The sequence below is a fragment of the Bubalus bubalis genome, chromosome 4 (assembly GCF_019923935.1).
Source record: "Bubalus bubalis isolate 160015118507 breed Murrah chromosome 4, NDDB_SH_1, whole genome shotgun sequence".
Classification (NCBI taxonomy): Eukaryota; Metazoa; Chordata; class Mammalia; order Artiodactyla; family Bovidae; genus Bubalus; species Bubalus bubalis.
The window spans coordinates 102,177,225-102,199,255 of record NC_059160.1 but is presented as its reverse complement, the minus strand read 5'-3'; the positions used below and the strand labels follow the sequence as shown (position 1 = coordinate 102,199,255).

At 32.9% G+C, this 22,031-nt stretch overlaps 1 protein-coding gene across 5 annotated transcripts in view; it reads left to right on the top strand.

Annotated features, from left to right (window-relative positions):
- TMTC3 (transmembrane O-mannosyltransferase targeting cadherins 3) overlaps positions 1 to 21,682 on the top strand; it is a 50,770-nt gene extending 29,088 nt beyond the window's left edge. For 4 of the 5 annotated variants that reach the window (XM_006046997.3, XM_025284362.2, XM_006046996.3 and 1 more), the window contains 7 exons: positions 1,699 to 1,847; positions 3,782 to 3,902; positions 5,425 to 5,536; positions 12,313 to 12,416; positions 13,648 to 13,817; positions 15,477 to 15,703; positions 17,487 to 21,682. In XM_006046997.3, coding sequence (XP_006047059.1) covers positions 1,699 to 1,847; positions 3,782 to 3,902; positions 5,425 to 5,536; positions 12,313 to 12,416; positions 13,648 to 13,817; positions 15,477 to 15,703; positions 17,487 to 18,301 — 1,698 coding nt within the window. In that variant the 3' untranslated portion in view covers positions 18,302 to 21,682. The remainder of the gene's footprint in view (positions 1 to 1,698; positions 1,848 to 3,781; positions 3,903 to 5,424; positions 5,537 to 12,312; positions 12,417 to 13,647; positions 13,818 to 15,476; positions 15,704 to 17,486) is intronic. The other variant, XM_006046998.3, reaches the window with a different exon arrangement.
- The last annotated feature ends 349 nt before the right edge of the window (positions 21,683 to 22,031 follow it).

Here is a 22,031-nt window from a genome sequence, read left to right as displayed (position 1 = left end):
ATTTGAAGATATCTGAAAGAGGTAGGTAGACCAAAGGAATATCTACCAAGCACCAGGTATGTTAAGCACTTAATAAATAAGATGTCATGTTTATCTCAATAGTATAAGTAGTTAATAATCCCGTTTATTTATTTAAAAAAATGGAGTCACAAGGTGATTGGAGTAGTTTACCTTATTATAAAAAGTGAAACAGATTTGCCTCCAGAACTCTTGGCTCTTTCCACTCTCTGAAAAGATATTGCATTATAGTTAACTTGGTTGGCATACATTAACAGTGTATTAGAACATCTGAGTAAGTTAATCATTGAGATTTCTAATTGAAGAATCAATAGTTTTTTTTTTTTTGAGAGAGGGCTTTTTTTGTGTGTAGCTTATTCATCAATCCATGATGCCTCTTTGGATGAATTTAACACTTTTTATTCTTTCAAATGAAATTGCCTTAGGGCATCCATGAATTAACAGGGAATTTTTTTTTAAAGGATCATGTATTTAGGAACAGGTACCTCTGTTTCACAGCTACCTGGTTGTTTTTGTCAAACATTTCTGGAAAGTGGAAAGTGAATTATGCACTCTTAATGTTTTACCTTTTTGACTAAAAAGAAAGCACTAAAATTTCAGACTTATAAATTGATAATAAGTGAGCAGTTTGATGGTAATGATAATTGATATAATTGATAATGGTGAGCAGTTTTCTTCACATTCAGTGTTGGATCATTACAAATTATTAATTTGTGATTCATGGAGAAAGTATTCTTTTCACTATTTACATTTCTACATCAATTTTCAGTAGTAATGTATAATAAAAAGCATTGCTTCCTAAAAATATTAGAAGACTCTCAGACTTCTGAAATTGAAAAAACAACATGTTTATTCCACAAGGTACTATAAAACAAATCAGAGTAACAGAATATGGAAGCAGATATCCATGGAAACAGATATCCTACTGACAACCAGCCTATTTCTTTCCATAAGTTAATTGTGTGCTAGTTATTTTGTCTTATCTTTTGTAATGACTGTAATCTGGAAACCATATGCCATCCCATTCTCAAAATGGCAAAAACGTCTAAGCATTTTGTGATGTTTATTTCTAACACAGTGCACAGTGTTGGAAATTTAGAAATTCTTATGGAATAAATGACTGTTGATTTAAAGGGGCCAGTTTTATTTTTAAGTCGTTTAAATGTATGTGACCCATCAGAATGCTATGCAGAGCAGCCCTGAAGTAACTTGTAGAAGTAGTCTACTGTCTTGCTGAGACGCAGCTTATCAATTTCCAGTGTTCCTTACACATAGTAGCAGTACTAATATCTTTTCCTGTCAGTTTATTTTTACCACGTGCACATAAGTTATGTAAATCGTTAATCACTCAGTCGTGTCTGACTCTTTGTGCACATTAGTTAGATATATAAAAACTACTAATTAGATATATTTTCAAAAAATATTTTTTATCTGATGAGGCTGAGGTGTAAGGTCTAATACTATTTGGGAAGACTTCGTCTCACCTTGCTGACATACATCCTCATGTTTATTGTTACCATCCTTAAGTTTCCTTCTTTATGTTTAAATCAGTATTCTTTATAGTGTTATTAAAATTGATCCACCAGTACATTATCCAGATTAAATGATAAAATATTTGGATTTGACTGTTGATGTGTATATATTTTTTAATTTAATAAATTATCTTTTTTCTCTTTGTAGGCGCTTTGTTTAATGGCATTACCATTTATTCCTGCATCAAATCTTTTTTTCCCAGTTGGATTTGTTGTTGCTGAGCGAGTATTATATGTTCCTAGCATGGGGTTCTGTATTTTGGTAGCCCATGGATGGCAGAAAATATCAAACAAAAGGTGAATTAAAATGTTAGTGCATTTAATGCTTACTAACTGTAGAACTTAGTATGATGCATTTAAGTGTTTAAAATGTTTATTCTATTTTTATGTCATCTTTTTAACCTTTTTGTTTTTCACGTTGATAGTCTCCTTAGCTCCTTAACTCCTACCTTATCTATGTTTTTCCTCATATTTATATAATTTTATTTTACAGTCTAACACATAAGAGACTTTCATTCAGACACAGATGCTACAAAGAACATTATTGAGACTAAAGCTTCAAATGATCATTGCTGCTTTCATATGTAATGAACTAAGATACAGTCTTCTTAAATGAGTCATATTGGATTAATACATGTAAAATGCATATAGAAAGCAATATGTAATTTCTTGCTTCATAGAAACCACCATGTTTGAACTCACTGCTAAGGAACAGAATAATCACTGACTGTATATGGAAAAAATAGTCACTGTTTCTTTTATCCTACTTTGCTGTCCCCTTTCAACCCACAGAATTGACTTCTGTCTTCATCACTTTACTGTCGTGTAACACATTGAGTCTTGTGGCTAAATCCAATCAGTGCTTGGTTTAAAGTGTATCTCCCTGGCAGCTGTAAAAGTCTCTGTCCTGACTCTCCACCACCTGTGCTCATTTCTGCTCAACCTCTTTTCAGATTCTTCCTGTTGTACCAGCTCTTTAAATGTTTTTTTATTTCTCAGTTTTACAAATAGCTGTTTTTCTCACATTGCATGTTCTCCCTGACGATCTCATCCATGACTACAATTTTCATTCTAAACTTTCTCATAGATGTATCCAGTTATAATCACTGCCTATCTTGTAGTGCCTCCCGTGTGCCAGCTCTGTAATACACTATGTAGATTTGTTTTCTCGTTTAATCTAGACATCCCTTAACTTCATTTTGCACACTTGAAAATTGAAGCTCATATAAGTTACCTGAATTATGCAAGAACACACAGCTAGTAAACAGCAGAGTCTTGATTTAAATTTATATCTGACTATCTCTCATGTCCATGGTTCTTCTGATCCATGCACTCTTATCCTGGTTAAGTGGATCTATCAAAATGAAAGAAACAGAACTCTGTAACTGAGGCAAAAAGCAAAAGCTCAAAGAACATTAATACTACTAATACCAAATAAGATCATAGTGATTATCGAAGTATAACAATCATTTTGTAAGTGACAAATTGTGTCCCAAGTGATTAACCTAAAGCTATGTAAGTAATTTGCATCTATTTTATAAAGGGTTAATTTTAATATGACTTTTAATGAATAATTCTAGCTTTTTAAAATGTAAAATTCTGGGACTTCCCTGGTGGTATACTGGTTAAGAATCCCTCAGCCAATGCAGGGGACACGTTCAATCCCTGGTTCAGGAACTAAGATCCCACGTGCACAGGGCAGCTAAGCCCGTGCACTGCAACTTTTGAGCCCATGTGCCCTGGAGTCCATGTTCTGCAGCAAGAATAGCCACCACATTGAGAAGCCTGCACACCACAACTAAAGAAAGCTGTGTGCAGCAACGAAGACCCAGCACAGCCACACACACAAAAAAGTAAGATTCTTTGGAGAATATCATGATAACCTGTGGTGTGTATTGTAAGTGGTAATGTTTTTAAATATAGCCAGGGATGAGATTGACCCTTTATAAACACCACTAAGAATATTCAGGTTATAGGTAATGATACAGAAGAACTCTAAGAAGTCACAATTAAAAATTTGGTTTATCAGTTTTTTGTCATTGAACTTTATACAGTAGTGTTTATAATAATTAATTTTTTTGGTGTTATTCTCTCTCAAGCTGGATGATTATTAGAACAGTCCCTAGTTTTTAGAATTCAAACACAACATTTAGAGATATTTAACATATTTCTTACCTCTTTTTGGTGATGAAGACAATGTTTTTTTGTTCTGCTTTTTCTTCCTTAAACAGTGTATTTAAAAAGTTATCCTGGGTTTGTCTATCTTTGGTGATATTCACTCATGCCTTAAAAACACTCCACAGGAACTGGGATTGGGAGTCTGAATATACGCTGTTTATGTCAGCCTTGAAGGTAAAATGTTATTCAAAATATATCACCAATTATTTCTTATTGCCATTTCTGCTACAGTGTTAACTTTACTTTTAACTTGACAATTAATTCTCAATGTTAAATACTTCACCAAAAAATTAATAAAAATAATTTGTTCTTTGTATAATCTATACCATAACCAGTGCTCTGAATAGTACTTAGTTGTATGTCTGGAGCATATATGAATAATTCCCCAAATGCTATACAATTGTTAGATGCCTAAATGATAAAATGTTTAAATGTGAATACTTTGTTTCATTTGTTCTTAAGGTGTACTTTTTTTTTTTTTAACCTTTTAACATGTCTGAAATCAGAATAAATCTTACAGTGAAAGGCATCTTACAATTAATGACCTTTTTTGTTTCTTAATGATATATAAGATAACCATGAGCCTTATAACTGGTGGCATCTTAGATTCAGTGAAATAAAATACATGGCAAAAAATGGCGCCCTATCATACTGAGGATAACCAATGGTTATAAAACTATAGGAAAGATAGGAACTGGCAGAAAGGAGGGATGTTGCATCTCTATGGAGTGGACAATATAAATGAGAAAAGTTCTTTTTAAAAATCATATGATTTGTTTTCTGTAAAAGTTATAAGCAAAGATGTTTTTTTCAGTTGCTCCTTTTCTTCAAATCTTTAAACTCTTAACTTCCTTTTTGGCTGTTTCTGTACTCTGCACAGTTCCCATTACTCTAATAGACTACATAAATAGCTTTATGTCAAGCCTCAAAATAAGTCATCAGTGCAGTGTTTAAACATATTCTCTCATGCAAATTCCTTCTTTCCCAAAAGACTATAAATAATAGAGCAGGAATTTTCAAACAACTCTATGCTTTGATGAAGTAAAATTTTAATATATAAAATAGATGAACTGAAGTTTTAGCATGTTGATGTTGAAAGGGAGGAGAGGTTAAATTCATGAAGCAATTTTCATTTTGACCTCTTCTTCATCTCCATGGAAAACTCTATTCCTAATAATATATCAGACAGTTATCTGTGTTAATTGGAGTTATATATATGGAGTTATATATATACATATACACACACACATGTACATACACTTTTTTTTTTCCTGAAATAAATCTGAATGACATCCAGTTTTGGGGGGATATAATTGACATATAACTTCATCTTAACTTTAAAGTGTATAATATAATTATTTTTAGATATATATATATAAAACAATTACCAGAATAAATTAATATCCGTAACTTCATTTAGTTACTTTTTTTCTTGTGATGAGAACTTTTAAAATCTACTTTCTTATCAACTTTCAAACATGCAATATAGTACTGTTAACTGTATTCCCTGTTCTATATATTTGCATCCTTAGACCTTACTTATAACTCAGAAGTTTGTACCTTTGAACTACCTTCATCCATTTATAGACATTTCTGTGGAGTACTCCTTTCCTAATAGTATACCAAATAAAACCTGTGTTAAATAGACTCATTTTTAAAAATTTAACTAATTTCTATCTGTACTTCTGTATTTAAGGTAAATAAAAATAATGCCAAATTATGGAATAATGTGGGTCATGCTCTGGAAAATGAAAAAAACTTTGAGAGAGCTTTGAAATACTTCTTACAGGCTACGCATGTTCAGCCAGGTAGGCATTATTGATTAATAAAGCTATTGTTAATAGTTTGTTTTCTTTTTGAAAATTTGATTATATTTAGTAGAAAGTAGGTGGAGTTTATTTTCAAGCTTTATTCCAGCTGACTTGAATACTATAATGTTTGGTGCTAGCTTATTTTTTGAATTGGGTTATATGTTAGAGCTATTTATATCAGACATTTAGGGATGTTTTTAAATACAGATTTGTTGGATGGCAGTGATGAGCAGTTTTGGTGGAGTGATAGATACAAAGGCCTATTAGAGTAGAAGAAGAACTGGAGACAGTTGATATTAAAAACTGGTAAGAAATGGTGGTGTTGAGTGTGGGGTCAAGAGAGGGTAGTAGGATGCTGGGGGGTTTTGGGTTTTTTTTTTTTTTTTTTTTTTTTAAAGGTGAAAGAAACAAAGCATGTATGTGACTAGTGCATTGAAGCTGGGCAAAGTAGTAATTCAGGGTTGGGGAATGGAGTAAAGGATCAGTGTTCTTGAATAGATGAGAATAGATAATTAAGATCTGATACTCAGGATGAGGATTTCAGTCAGCTGAACCAGTAGTTACCATATAGTAACAGGGAAAGCAGAGTGTAGAAACATGGATATAGATAGGCAGGTGAATAATAGACAAATAACTTCTGAAAGTTATTGTTTGCTTGTTTTCTCAGTGACATAGAAAGCAGAATCAACAGTAGATTGTGGGGAAGGGAGAGGACGTTCTGGAGATCTAAGACCAGGAGAGAGTCTGAAGTAGTCATCTAGGACATGGCTTCAGAAACTTTAATGTGTGTATGAGTCACCTGGAGATCTAATGGTGCATGTTCTGGTGTATAGCGATTTAGAGTAGGGCCTGAAGTTATGCATTCTCATAAGTTCCTAAGTGATACCTAGCCCATGAATCACATGTTGAGAAACGAAGATCTAGGAAAATGTATAGACTAGGAAAATGCGGTGTGATTGCCAAGCAGCTGTAACACCCTTCTTGAGGTTGCTATGCTAAGTCACTTCAGTCGTGTCCGACTCTGTGCGACCCCATAGACGGCAGCCCACCAGGCTCCCCCATCCCTGGGATTCTCCAGGCAAGAATACTGGAGTGGGTTGCCATTTCCTTCTCCAATGCATGAAAGTGAAAAGTGAAAGTGAAGTCGCTTAGTCGTGTCCGACTCTTAGCGACCCCATGGATTGCAGCCTAACAGGCTCCTCCGTCCATGGGATTTTCCAAGCAAGAGTACTGGAGTGGGGTGCCATTGCCTTCTCCACTTCTTGAGGTTAGCAGTGCTTAATTCAAATTAAACCGGTTGATGTGATTATGTTTTTCTCCCACTACTTTATATATAGTATAGGCAGGCACAGAGAATTTGGTTAACAGGATTAGGATTTTGTCAGATGTGTATTACTAAACAAGGTTAAGGGAATTTTGAGACATAGCCTAAGCTGGTTATGAAGAGATGTGAGAGAGGGTGAAACATGAGGAAAAGATGATCAGATCAGTGGTTTATAGATCTGAAATTGTTGGCTTCTGAGGAGGGTCTAGCTGGAGCATTGCCTGTTTTCAGTAGAAATGCTGTTGGCATTTCAAGTATGCAGAACTGTCTGTATTCCAGGGTATGTACCAAATACGGCCCCCACCTACCAGTTACTTCCCATTCAGCATGATAACCAGAAAGTACTTCCACACACACACATTTCTGAATATACTGGCGGGGTGGGGAGTGCTGTGCATGGCCCGCTGTGTTTCTGCTGGACAAGACTGTGACCATTGAACTGACAAATTACAGGAGAATGGTGGTGAAAATCATTGAAAGAAAGGATATCAAAGCAAGTATTAGAAGATACACCTTACATAGATTTGAAACCACTAAAGAACTTTGACAACTGTGTGATGTTGGAGAGAAGGCGAGAATAACAAGGAACCAGAAGCTTGCAATTGGTCACTACAATAAGGAGAGATAGTGGATAACAGATTTTAATGACCTGAAATTCAGAAAGGAGTGGTTTTAAGGAGTGGCAGTGGTCTGCAAGTGGTATGGATCTAGGAGGACACTTAACTCCAGGCCCAGTGTTGCAAAAGATAAAAAGATCACAGTCATCACTTTGGAAAAACTACCAGTTTCCCCAAGGCAAAGCTGAATTCTAGTTAGAGAATGTTGTAGAAATATAGAACTGATGGTCTGGCGGTCTTTCCAGTTTTATCTCCCCTGGCTCTTCATGCAGTTTAGTTTTTTCTTGAAATATAGGGCATGTGTGGTGTGCTTCCTCACCTCTTTGCATTTGTTCATGTTGAACCTAGAACATGTTTGAACCTAGAATTCTCTCTTCTCCTTTCCTTCCAATCTACCTTCCACCATATCCTACGCATCTCTTGGCAACCCATCTCACATGGCTTCTCTTATTAGAGGGAAAAAAAACCCTTCTGTCTTTCAAATTAGAAGCAAATGTTTCTCATCTTCAAGACTCCTTACAACTTTAATATCTTTCCTGTGATATCTGTTATTTAAATGTTTTTTTAAAACATTTATTTATTTAAAATATGTATGTTATATTTAAACTGTGGGGCTCCCTAGGGGTAGCATGAACATCTGGCTCATCTTAGTACCTACTGCATCATCTAGCACAGTTTTATACACAGTCAGCAGTCACTAACTCTGGCAGTTTTAATTCATTGCTTTCTAAAGCATTTTTGGTTCATTCTAGGAGTTTTAGAGAAGCAAAGTCATCTTTATGTCAGGCACGCAGGGACTTTGAGACTTAGGATGGTATTTAGGCCCCTTCAGACTTATCTTAAATTGGCATAGTAATTTCTATCTCATTGTATTGCTGAAACGGAATGAAATTGTGTTTAGGGCTGCATGCGTCTGCTAAGTTGGAGAAGACAATGGCAACCCACTCCAGTACTCTTGCCTGAAAAATCCCATGGATGGAGGAGCCTGGTAGGCTGCAGTCCATGTTCCATGTGGTCACTAAGAGTCGGACATGACTGAGCAACTTCACTTTCACTTTTCACTTTCATGCACTGGAGAAGGAAATGGCAACCCACTCCAGTGTTCTTGCCTGGAGAATCCCAGGGATGGGGGAGCCTGGTGGGCTGCCATCTATGGAGTCGTACAGAGTCAGACACAACTGAAGCAACTTAGCAGCAGCAGCAGCTAGTGCTAAGTAGCTTCATTCATATCCAACTCTTTGCGACCCCATGGACTGTAGCCCGCCAGGCTCCTCTGTCCATGGAATTCTCCGGGCAAGAATACTGGAGTGTGTTGCCATGCCCTCCTCCAGGGAATCTTCCCAACCCAGGGATCGAACCCATGTCTTTGGTATCTCCTGCATTGACAGGCGGGTTCTTCACCAGTGGATGTAATTATGGATGTTTAGTTTAAAATCATTTTTCCTTTAATTGTCAGTTGTCACTTTTGGCTGTTTTTGAGATACTTACTAAACCTATCTCCTTTAGTATGACTTAACCTACCATCCTCTCAAAGTTGCTATTTCTATTAATAATAAGCAATGAGCTAGAAAAATAGGCAAATGATTTATTACAATGATTTATTGTATTTCACTTATAATGTATTTTCATTGTATTTCATTTATTACAATGAAAAAGTGCATAATCTTAGAAACATTGAATTTGGCATTCAGAGACTTCTGGCTCATTCTGTGTTTTTCAGCTATATTCTTCATAGATAGATTTGACAGGTGAAACAACATGGAGAGGAGGAAATCAAGTCTTTTTGTCCCTATTAGATGTGCAGATGGAGACAGATCTGTAAGTTTGGAGATAAGGGGAATGAATGGTCAGGACTAAAGATAAGATTTGAAGTAACAAGCATGTAGGTAGTATTTAAAACCCTAGAGAAGTGTGGGATCACAGAGAGTAGAGACTCTTAACATTTAAGTAGCTTTAAAAAAACAAGAAGACATTCAATCTGAAGGCTTTTTCTTGCTTAGCCAGAAAAAGAAGATAAACTGCAGAGTGGTCTTTGACCAGGCGACATGCATGTTAGACAAACAATTGATGATGGGTTTTTGTTTGTTTGTTTTGATGGTTACGGGTGTTTTTAAAAAATCAATTCACAAGCTAAAATTTTTGCAAATAGAATTAAAGTTTCCATAAATACATTATGAGAGTGGATTTTTCTCAGGAAACACCAGATTTCCCCTATGGTTTATTTTTGCCTTAAAATCAGTAAAATTTCATTTTTATCTAACTCCAACAAATCTTTGACACAGTTTATATCATAAAACAATCATGGGCCTGTAGTTCAGATTTGATGCCATCAAGAAGGGAATGATTTTTTAAGTTTTCAGAAGTTTCCAGATGTTTATAATTTATCTTTTTAAATAAATTGACAAATTTGTGCATAGGAAATAATGGGAAAGCAACACAGATGCCTAGGCTATCAGTGCGAGAATACGTACGTAGCTCTACTGTTTATGGCTGAAGAGTTATTCGGCACAGAGTTGCCTGGTATTTGCCAGTCCTCCTTTACGTTGAATTAAAGACAGACTGCCAGATTCATGCTGCTTTTGGTTTGGATAGTGCACTCACAATAGCAGGGTTGTTTTTTGAAACTCTAGCTTCTTAGTCATTCAAATGTAACTGATTTTTATATTTTGCCTGCTTGCTCACCTTTTTTTTTTTCCAAATTTAAATTTACTTTAACAGTAATGCTGTTTCCTCCTGGAATCTTAAAACTGTAACTTATAAAGAAATTTGCTTTAAAAATTGTGTTTTTTCGTTTTTTTCCTTTTAGATGTGTCATGTACTTCTTTTGATGCTAAAAGCTATCTAATTGCTATCTTTGTTCCTTGAGAAAGTAAGGATGTCTTACTGAGTGTCTGAAGTCTTCATCTATATCTCCTTGTCATAATTCTAAGAACCTGACCAGTGTGTAGTAATTTGCCTTGTCTTTCATCCTAATGGATAACCTCTTTCTTTTCTAAGATTAATTGGAGCTCCTTTCAGTGATATATTAAATACTTAGCTGACCTAATTGCACTATTTACTTAAACTTTCAGTTTATTCTTTTCTTAGATTAAATTTTCACTGTATAATTAATTTTTTCAGGTTCTGTACACTCTTTCGTTTTTTCTGGGTAACTTTCTGATCTCTAGAGTAATTGGTATAGATTTATCTGATGTTTAAAAAAATAAAGAGCTTGGATAAACAAGATCCTACTGTATAGCATAGGAAACTATATTCAATATCCTGTTATAAACCATAATGGAAAAGAATATGAAAAAGAAAGCTTATATATGTGTAACTGAGTCACTTTGCTGTACAGCAGTAATTAAGACAACATTGTAATACAATTATACTTCAATAAAAAGTAAATTTTTAAAAAAGAGCTTTTTAAGAGCAAAACTCTATATACTCTTGGTAATGCGGTATATTTCAACCTTCGCTCTACATCAGAATTGCCTCTGAAACTTTAAAAAACATTTTCACAGCCCTGTTTTTGAAGATGCTGTTTTGATAGAACTGAGTGGGATAAGATATCTGAATTTTTCAAAGCTGCACAAGTGTTCTGAATGCAGCCAGTATTGGGAAGCATTTTTTTCTTTTTTTGACTTGACCCCCTACTGAAACCCCAAGAGATTCAGTAATGTATCTAAAAACAAAAAAATCAACCTTTTTTCCCCAATCTTGTCCCTTAGTTCTCTAACTGAAGCTGTATGGCATCTAACAGCTTTTGTGCAGTACACACAATTGCCAACCTGAAACATAATATAGCAAGATCTTAGGACTGTTACTCTCCTCCTAGGGGAATGCCTAAGATATATATGCTTGGCCCCTATGTGTCCTGGGAGTTGCAGGCAGAGAACTATTCCACAATTGCAAAATCATCATCGGTGTCACAGGCAAGTAGTAATCATAATTTGAAACCTTGTCATGTCTGTTAGAGATTCATGTTGAGTAAAATTTGTCTAAATTAAGATCCTTCTTTCTATCTTTATTCCAAACCTTTGAAATATTTACTGGAAAGTATATCTTAAAACTAGTGTACCGTGAACCCTCATATCTTTGTAATTTGAATTGCATATTTTTCTGTCTCTGAACAAATTTACTGAAGGCTCAATTTTCTGTATCACAAAATGAGACAAAAGTTCCTGACATTCTGATACTAACACAACCTTTTTAAAAGTTTTAATTAAATTATATGGTAATATATCATCATTTAAGGGAGCTGGGCTGCTGCATCTTAAATAATACTATAGAACCTGATAACTTACACTCCAACCATATTCACAAAAATTTTTAAAAAGTTTCAAAGTTTTTCAGTCTCTTTGCCCCCTTCCCACCATGGATGCATATTTGCAATTTATAATACTTGAGATTATTCTGGGAATTATGGTGATCCTTTTCACTTTTAGAGTTGAGCCATACTTTCTGAGTGAATTCCACAGCCATGTGATTAAGGAAATAGAAACCTTAGTATAGGACAGTAAAATATAGTGAAGAAAAAAAAAAAAACGTAAATTCCTTCATTATATTTATTTCTCCTGTCTCGTCTCTTAACCCTTCCAGGAACCATTCAGATAGTTTTTTCATGTCATATGTGTATTTTCTGTTCTTCCAGTACTTTATTTAATAGTCTTCTAGTGTAGCCTTGCTCATAAGTTATAGTAAGTTGTGTTAGAAGAGCTTTAAGGAGAAAGCAGGACCTATTGCCTGCTTTTGCATTTTTTGCCTAGTTGTTTGTGGCTCGAAACGTGTCTTCTTAGTTTACACTGGACACTAGTTAGTGTATCTGCCAACAAATGATTTTTTTATTTTAGATGATATTGGTGCCCACATGAATGTAGGAAGAACTTATAAAAATTTAAATAGAACCAAAGAAGCTGAAGAATCTTATATGACAGCTAAGTCGCTGATGCCTCAGGTAAGTTGTCAAAAATTATTCCTATTGTGTCATGTCTGCTGGATATTTATATTGAATAGAATTATCCAGATGGAAAATCTTCATCTTTTCTTTAATTTGGATTAAAATTAAGGTGTCCAATGAACCATCTATTACTGTGTTATAAAAGATTGCATTTACCTATCTAGCTCACTTAATTTAAAAAGTTCATAGTCATGAAAACTAAATCTATGAAATTATGAGTTTTAGATATTTTTTATTATAAGTTATCTATGACTTGAAGTGACTTTAAATGAAAAGAATTTTATTTATGTACATTAAGCAGTAAACATTAACTCCTATCAAAAAATAAATGAACAAAGTGATAAAATGAGTAGATACATATTTGTGCCTGTCAGTTGCTATAATGTCACAAGTACCAGATTTCTTGGATATCACAAGACAAAGTTACAAAATCTTACACTGCCCTTATCAGCTGTGTGTAATCAGAAAAGATAGTTTACACTGGGCTCTAATTTTCTCAGTAGTAGTTTGTATTAATACTGTAGCAATATTGAAATGAGTTGATAGTTTGATTTTGATAGTTTGATAAATGTTTTTAAAACACTTAGACCACATGATACATTAAGAATTCTTTGAGTCCTAAGATTCTAAAGTTAAATTGTGTTCAGCGGATTTTTATCAGATATAATTTATTATATTCATTGAGAATTGGGGTTCACATATATTATACCTAATAACTTTTAGAGTTAATTAGATATTTTTATGTCTTAACTCCAGCAAACAAGTGAGGAATTAGTAAAGCTCTGAAGTAAAGTTAACTACCCCACTGTCACAACCAGGAAACATTTTGCTGACAACTTGAAAGTTGACATGGTGTAACAAATATACTATACTGAGGAAAAAGACCTGAGTTCTGTTCCTGGTCTGACTCAAGCATACTAAGGGACTTTAGCCTGTGAAAGTTCTGATTTATATGACTTCATAAAATAACACATATATGAAAATCTAATGATAATCTACTGAGATAACATGAATGAAAAAATACATCCGTCATTGTGTCAAAGCATTATTTTACTTATATTTTGTGAATACTGCAGGTTATTTCATATTTTTATGTTTTATTTTAATATAGCAGTTTAGCTTTTTATGCTCTGTGTAAGTTTTAAATAAGACTCTAGGACTTCTTACTTCAGATTTTATTTGGTACTGAAATATCAACTTGTAGAAATGTTTGTTTTTTTATTAACAGATTATTCCTGGTAAAAAATATGCAGCCAGAATTGCACCTAACCATTTAAATGTTTATATTAATCTGGCCAACCTGATCCGAGCAAATGAGTCCCGACTGGAAGAAGCAGATCAGCTGTACCGACAAGCAATAAGCATGAGGCCAGACTTCAAGCAGGCTTACATTAGCAGGTATTGTAGTTTGCTTTAGGTTTTCACTATAAAAGATGGAAGCTTCATCTGCATATACATTTAGGCTATCTTCACTAATTTGGCTTTTTTTTCTTCTAGTAAATCTTAGTTGACAACCAAGAGCGTAGAAACATAGCTTGTTTTAGATTAACAAATTTAATTTATTTTAAATTGACAAGAGAATCCATAACTTAAAGCAGCAAACTTAGATTTATTTATACAAAGGGAAGGGTAGGAAAAGCTCATTGGTTTCTTTTGCTTCTCAACACCAAATTCATTTTTACCTAAAACAACCAAAATTTACCTTTTATAATTGCTTCTTAATTGTAACAAAATAATTCTTATTTTTGCAAGAAGTTATTACTTCTTAATTATTATAGATTAAGAAATCATTGTATAATTATGGAATCATTATATATAAAATAAATAAGAAATAATTATATAATATCCAACTATCAAGAGAATTGACTGGTTATTTATGATTTTATTACAAAGACACTTCAGTTGCTAGTAAAAAAAATTTGGCAATAAGTGTCAGAATCTTAGATATTTTCTCATGTAAATGTTATCATTTGTGTTATACTTGAGAAAAAATTGTTTTAAACTTTGTTTTGAAGCCTGCTCCAGAAACCTAATTATAATTTATCACATTGTTTATATGGAAAATGCATTCAGAATTTAAGTTTTTGAAATAAAATCTGTTCATAAGCTGAAAGCTGTCTTTCTTCAACATTATCTAGTACTTGCTGAAATTCACTAAGTTTACTGGGGTTGTATCAATAAATAAAACCTGTCTTAAGTTAACTTATAAAGAATTGCTTAATAATCTGCATTTATTTTAAAAATAATATTTTGGACACATTCTAGGAAGTGTGAATATTAATAGTTCATTTGACTTCATGCCTATGCTAATATTTTAGGAAAGAGTAGTATTAAAATAAAATTGACTCTATATCAGTACTTAAAGTGATTTGCACATATGTAAAAATGACTTTTTAAGTTCTGTAACAGAAAATATAACCTTATTAAATGATTTTCAGACTGATCATCATTTCCAGATGTGTTCCTCAAAAGTATCTACAGGTGGCAGTATTGCCCTTCCATGCTACCAGATCAGCTTTTTAATTCCTTTCTTTTAAGAATTCATTGAAGAAAACTAAATAATTATAAGGGGTAAACAATTTCAAATGTTCAGCTTTTTTTTATAGTTAGACATTGCTAACAAAGATTTGAATACTGGAATTTCCCCATCACTACTATGTTTATTTTCCTTCTCCAGATGCTACTCATCTTCTGACAAATTGATCTCCCACTCTAGTTGCTACCATTTTTCTTATGCAGACTAGTCTGCTGTTTTTCAAGACATATTCAAAGGATATATTTTCTGTTCCCCTTTTTTGGATACCTCCTGATATCTTAGCCTCTAGAATCAGGCATGTTTTTTCCTTCTTTAATAATACTTGAAAACATATCAAACCAAATGTTCAAAATTAATGTGTTTAGGTTTAAGGACAGTTTCAGATAGTTATTTTTGGAAAAAAAAATTTAAGAACCTAAGTTAAAAGGAAAGCTGTGAATATGTGGAAAAGCTTAAAACTTGTGAAAATAGTATCTACAGACTGACATGATAGTATAAGTAAAACTTGTGTTTTTCCACAGAGGAGAATTGCTTCTAAAAATGAATAAACCTGCCAAAGCAAAAGAAGCATATCTTAAAGCCCTAGAGCTGGACAGAAATAATGCAGATCTTTGGTACAACTTGGCGATTGTTCATATTGAACTTAAGGAACCAAATGATGCGCTGAAAAACTTTAATCATGCTTTAGAACTAAATCCAAAGCATAAACTAGCATTATTCAATTCTGCTATATTAATGCAAGAATCAGGTATGTTTTCTCAAAATTTCTCTATATTTAAACATACTCTAGTTTGAAATATAATAAAGTCGTATATTATGTTACCCCAGCAAACATTTTATGAATGGATGGTTTTTATCAAAACTTCATAAATAGTTATAAGAAGAATATTTTAAATACTTGACATAAACCTTTCAGGTAATGTACCCTAGCATATGTATCATTCTAAATGTTAATTTCTCTGGTATATGCTAAAAATGACTTCTCAGACAGTCTATTAACAATACTTTATTCATCTATTTTGTCATTTTATGCCTGGAAGTATATTTCTTATGCATAAATATCATACTATTCAAATAATCTGAATTTGTAAAAAAAAAAAAAAGTTTTAAGTTATTATTTCTAGGATGTCAAGAGCATTATATGTTTTAAACAAAATAGTATTCTATTTTCCCTTGATCTATAAGTCCAAATATTTTCAATATCATGTTATATCCAGTGTTACTGTTTTCTGAGATATTATTATAATTTCCTGTATTTTATATAAATTAGCAAAACCAAATTATTCATCACAATAAACTAGGATATTTGATATATCAGAATTTTAGTTCTGCTCCAGAAGGCAGTATATATAATTTATGGTTTTCTTAATTTTTATGTTTGGAAAAATCTTTATATTAATTATTAAATACTTTCATAAAACTTCTGCAAAAAATGTAAGAATCATATTTTATAATTAAAGAGAGTCTTTGAGTTTATTTCTACCAGTCATCTATTTTATAGATTAGAGAGTGAGGACCAAATAAATGTATTAACTACCCTAACTTCATATGGCTAGGTTAGTAAGTAGTCCAAGACAAGAACTTAAGCCTACTGATTTATTTCAGACTTCTTTAATCATCATGTTATCAAATAAAAGGATAAAGATCTTTATGCTTGGCATTCAAAAAAGCTTAATTTAGAAAACTAATGTTTTTGTAAAGTTAGCTAACCTTAGTAATCATGAAAAGTGCCTATAATTTAACACAAGATTAAACCCTGGGGTGTATAGTTGTAGAAGTTGAAATTTTTTTGGTACTTAGTTGCAGTAGAAATCATCTCAATAAATGTTTGCTTCCTGAATCTTAATTGATATTTATAGGCTTTAGATATAATGGTATTCTTTTTATATTTGAAATTTCCTAAAAAATTTTAAGTAACATACAAAATATATCTAATTTAGTAAGACTGAAACATTTTGTTTATCCAAAATAGTTACTATTTGTTGAGCATTTTGTATATATCTCATGTAATTCTTAGAAGATTCAATAGGTTAACCCAGACAAGTAATCATTTTAGTGAGTAAAAGTCATAATATTAACAGAATCATGACTGAATATATGTCTCTATTTTCAAATTCCATGCACCTTCCTCTTAATTCTCTATTCTTTTTCAACTCCCAGTTAGAATCTAAACTTATCAGGAAATATTTCACCCTTTTTTAGTTTTTGAGGAACTCTTACTACTTGTAATGCACTATCAATCCAGTGCATCGAACACACTGTTTTTCATATGAAAACTTTGAGGGTTTTGCTTTCTGCTTTTTAATTTAGATACACCAATTAGTTGTTTTGATGCTCAGTTCAGTCACTCAGTCGTGTCTGACCCTTTGCGACCCCATGGACTGCTGCACGCCAGGCTTCCCTGTCCATTACCTGTTTTGATGCTATGTTTTTATAATCTAGATAAATATCTGCACCTCCATTTTTTACCTCAGACTTACTCATTTGCTAATGATATATATTTTTTTTTTTCTTTTTAAAAAAATTCTTAGGAGAAGTTAGACTCAGACCTGAAGCTAGAAAACGACTTTTAAGCTATATAAATGAAGAGCCACAAGATGCTAATGGTTATTTCAATTTGGGAATGCTTGCTATGGATGACAAAAAGGACTCTGAAGCAGAGATGTGGATGAAGAAAGCCATAAAATTACAAGCCGACTTCAGAAGTGCTTTGTTTAATCTGGCTCTCCTGTATTCTCAGACTGCAAAGGAATTAATGGCTTTGCCAGTCTTGGAAGAATTACTCAAATACTATCCTGATCATATCAAGGGTCTCATTTTAAAGGGAGACATCCTGATGAATCAAAAGAAAGATATACGTGGAGCAAAAAAATGTTTTGAAAAGATTTTGGAGATGGATCCAAGCAATGTGCAAGGAAAACACAATCTCTGTGTTGTTTATTTTGAAGAAAAGGACTTATTAAAAGCTGAAAGATGCCTGGTTGAAACATTGGCATTAGCACCACATGAAGAATATATTCAACGCCACTTGAATATAGTCAGGGATAAAATTTCTTCATCTAGTTTTGTAGAACAACCTATATTCCCAGCTGGTAAGACTTCAGGTGTCGAAGGAGATAAAATTCCAACTGAAAATGTAAAAGAAATAAAAAGCGAGCCCAGACCTACACAGATAATAAAAACAAATGATAATAAGAGTCAATCTAAAGCCAGCAAACAATTAGGAAAAAATACAGACAAAGAAATTCCCCACAAAACAACAAAAGAAATCAAAGAAATTGAGAAGAAAAGAGTTGCTGCTTTAAAAAGACTAGAAGAGATTGAACGTATTTTAAATGGTGAATAGCATTACTCTTTATCATGTGATAGGGTTTCAAAGAACTTCAGTCTATATCATGTGATTACTTATACTGAGAGCTTTGAAAAATAGTGAGCTTACTAAGAGTCTCTCATGAGCTGCCTCTACGTAGTATCAAAATAAGATTTTCATTAAAGACGCTTTCATTACCCCAGGATATGTTTTATATTTGACAGTAGTTTTTTGAGTTTTGGGAACTGTAGCATAAATAGTAATCACAGGTGGCAAATCTGTATCTTTTCTTATAGAAGGTAGATTCTTTCAGCAGAATAATATTGACTACTCTCAATTAAAAATAATCTGAGGTCTGAATGATAATCCCATGGTGGCAAATCCAGCATGTGCTGGTTTATTCTGTGAATTCACATTGATTAGCTAACCACATTTTCCTTTAACTATTGGAGTCTGACTGTGAGTTGAAAACACTATTGAACACATACTTTTTCCTTTGTAACCTTCTATTTAACCAAGGGACTTGGCACTACAAAAGAATACTGGCTGGCTTTCTTTACTTTGTATTCTTTTTTGATTTTTAGAAGGAAAGCCAGATGAAACATTTTAAAATAAGTCATATGACATGTTAGCTTTAGAATGTGTTAATACTTTCATAACTTGTCCTTAACTTCCCTATCTAATATGGCAATTTTTAATTACGGAAAGTTTTAAATAAGTATATACACACACATTTCTTATGGTGCTCATTTATACTGAACTTTGATTTCTTTTGTGTACTGAGTTTCACAGCATGAACCACATAATCACCACATAATCATTGACTCTGACTTTTATTTCCCAAACTGTCCTGTTTCTTAGGGTCATAGTCATATTGAGAAATCCCAGTAAGTATAACTTCATTAAACTTTTGAGTTAAAAATGTAGTAAGATTCTCTTTCACGTTAGTGTTATCTTTCTAGAGTTACTTGAATTTTAATTTTGTTTCCAAAACACACCTTAATTAGATACCTAAATTGAGTTCTGTTTAACTGAAGGCAAAACAGTGTGACAAAGTTTATTTTTAAACACTAAGTTCTTGATAGCTTGTTATGGTGTATATTTTTATTAAATATTTATTTTGACTACTGAGCTTTCATAAAATTTTTAACACTTTTAATTCCATCAAGTATGGAAAATAAATTGCTATTGCATTTTTTCTCTGCATACATATTTGTTATCATTCAGTTGCTCAGTCATGTCCAGCTCTTTGAGACTCCATGGACTGCAACATGCCAGGCTTCCAGGGCATTTAGTATAGTTTAACCAAAATTTCATCATTTTTGGCCTGCTGTCCAGCTAGAAAAAATGGTAATTAGCCTAATATAGGATTAGCAAATTAGTCTGCTGGTCTTAGCACATTTAAAGCTGAAAATTGTTTGAAGATAGATACAAATCCAATTTATTAATTTAAATCCAAATGCATTTTATAATACTAATATAGTTGGTTTTAGTTTAAAATGTTAAAGGTCAAGCTATCATCCTGGAAACTATAGTAACTAACTTCTAATGTAGCATTTCAAAAACTATTTCTGTTCCTTTGAGATAATTTCTAATGTTTCAAAAACCATATTCTCATAACTTTTTTCTTAAGTGTTTTATAAATAGATCATAAGAAACATGGTCTGCGTTAGAGACGCACTCTTACTAGGCTCTCTGAGGCTCTGTCATAGATTATGTCTTAGGCAATGTAAACCGAGCACTGACGACAGTGGTAGTGCATTTTTGATTCACTAAAGCATTAAAGCAATACCTACTTTCAGTTTTTAAATCACAGCTTTGTTACTCGGGATATATGATGGAGAATACCTCATATACTATGACTTGAAAAATGAAATTGTTATTACATTCTCTGCGCATATCTTGAGAAGTTTCAGTTTAATGTCTTCTTATAATATCAAGTGAGGATAGTTGTGAAAAGTAGAAGGCAGTCTTTTATGACAGCAGACCAGAATAAAAACTTTGAATAATATTTTAATAAAATTATGTAACTATTTCAAAATATATATTAATATTATCTAATGATTTTTACAGAAAAAAAATTGTTCTCCATATTAGAACTTAATGCCTATCATGTTGAATAATTTATTTAAATCAAATTCACTGTAATTAATTTTTCCAAATCATGTTTCTAAACCTTCATTTCATATTAGAATCATCTAGACCCCAGCCTACAACAGTGCAGTCTGAATTTCTTATTGTCAAGCTGTGCTTCAGTTTCTCCAAAGGCTCTCAGAGTGATTCTAATTCATAGTGAGGGTTAAGGATCACTAGTCTAAATTAGTTCAAGAAAATCCTCTTCTCTCTCCCATGTTAACTTTTAAACTAGTGATATAATCCAATTAAGTTCTGATGCTTTAACTTCACTAAGGAATATGTTCTGATACCTAGTATTTATTTCATCTTAAGTTCGATCAAGCTTGCTTATGTATAAGATTATTTCTTCACTTTAAATTCATAATACAAATTTTATTCAAGCTGTTCAAGTGAAAAAGGGAATTAATATTTTTTTCCTTTGAAGCTGCCATTTTGAGGAAATGGGGTGTAGGGATATTTTAGCCCAGTTCACTAACTTGTTTCAGAGTTGTAAGCATCTGTAAGTTTGCTTATCATAGAAAAGAAAGTTTAGCATAGGTTTATGTATTAGTAAGAGGATGTAGTTTTAGTTCTTGCTGTTTTACAAAAGAACCTACTCTGTGGAGTTCTAGGAAAGCTTTGACAATCCCCAAGGGTTAATTATGCTACACTTTCCTTCACTGCTTCTCAGAAGGAAGAATTAACTCATTTTTGTTCCTGTGTGCTTCTATATAGGCTTCTCAGAAGGAAGAATTAACTCTAATATTGTTCCTATATGTGTTTCCTTACTAACATTCAGAATTGGGAATTTTGTCTTATAATAATTATTCCAGTAAGTAATTTTTATGAAGTTGATAATTTGGAGGATAAAACAATTTTGTCTTTACTTTTATGTAGATATCTGGTATGTGAATTACTCAATTCTATAAAACCTCATGCCTTTCATCTAATTTGAGCTCTCAACTTCATGTTCCAGAATGCTTCTTTAAAGATGCTTTAATGAAAAATATTATGAAAATATATAGATTTGTATGTCAATTTATACTTCAGAAATCCATATATTTGTCATATTTATTTTTTTAAAAACCTCCTAATTATCTGCATGACTAAATGGTATTTAAAATGAAACCTCAAATATATCTGGTACTTTTGTCTGTAGTTTTATTTGTTGGAAAATGTCACCCTCCATGTTAAAGTTTCATAAAATAGTTGCTAGTTGTATGCATTTTATATTTCTATGGCATCTGTGTGTACCGTATTTCTAAGTATTCAGTATTAAATTGATACTTTTTAAAACATTAACCTGAATTGCCTTTTAGTGTTAAAGTGAAAAGATATAATAGTAATTCAAAACATTTCAGCCTCCACAAAGAAAGAAGAGCTGGTGGGTAGTTTTATTAGCAATGATATGAGAAATGAAAGAAAGTGAATTTGCTCAGTCATGTCTGACTCTTTGCGACGCTATGAATTGTCACCTGCCAAGCTCCTCCATCCATGGGATTTTCCAGGCGAGAATACTGGCGTGGGTTGCCATTTCCTTCTCCAGGGGATCTTCCCGACCCAGGGATCAAACCTGGGTCTTCTGCACTGCAGGCAGGCTCTTTACCATATGAGCCACCAGGGAAGCCCAATGTGTTAATAACTTAGTTCC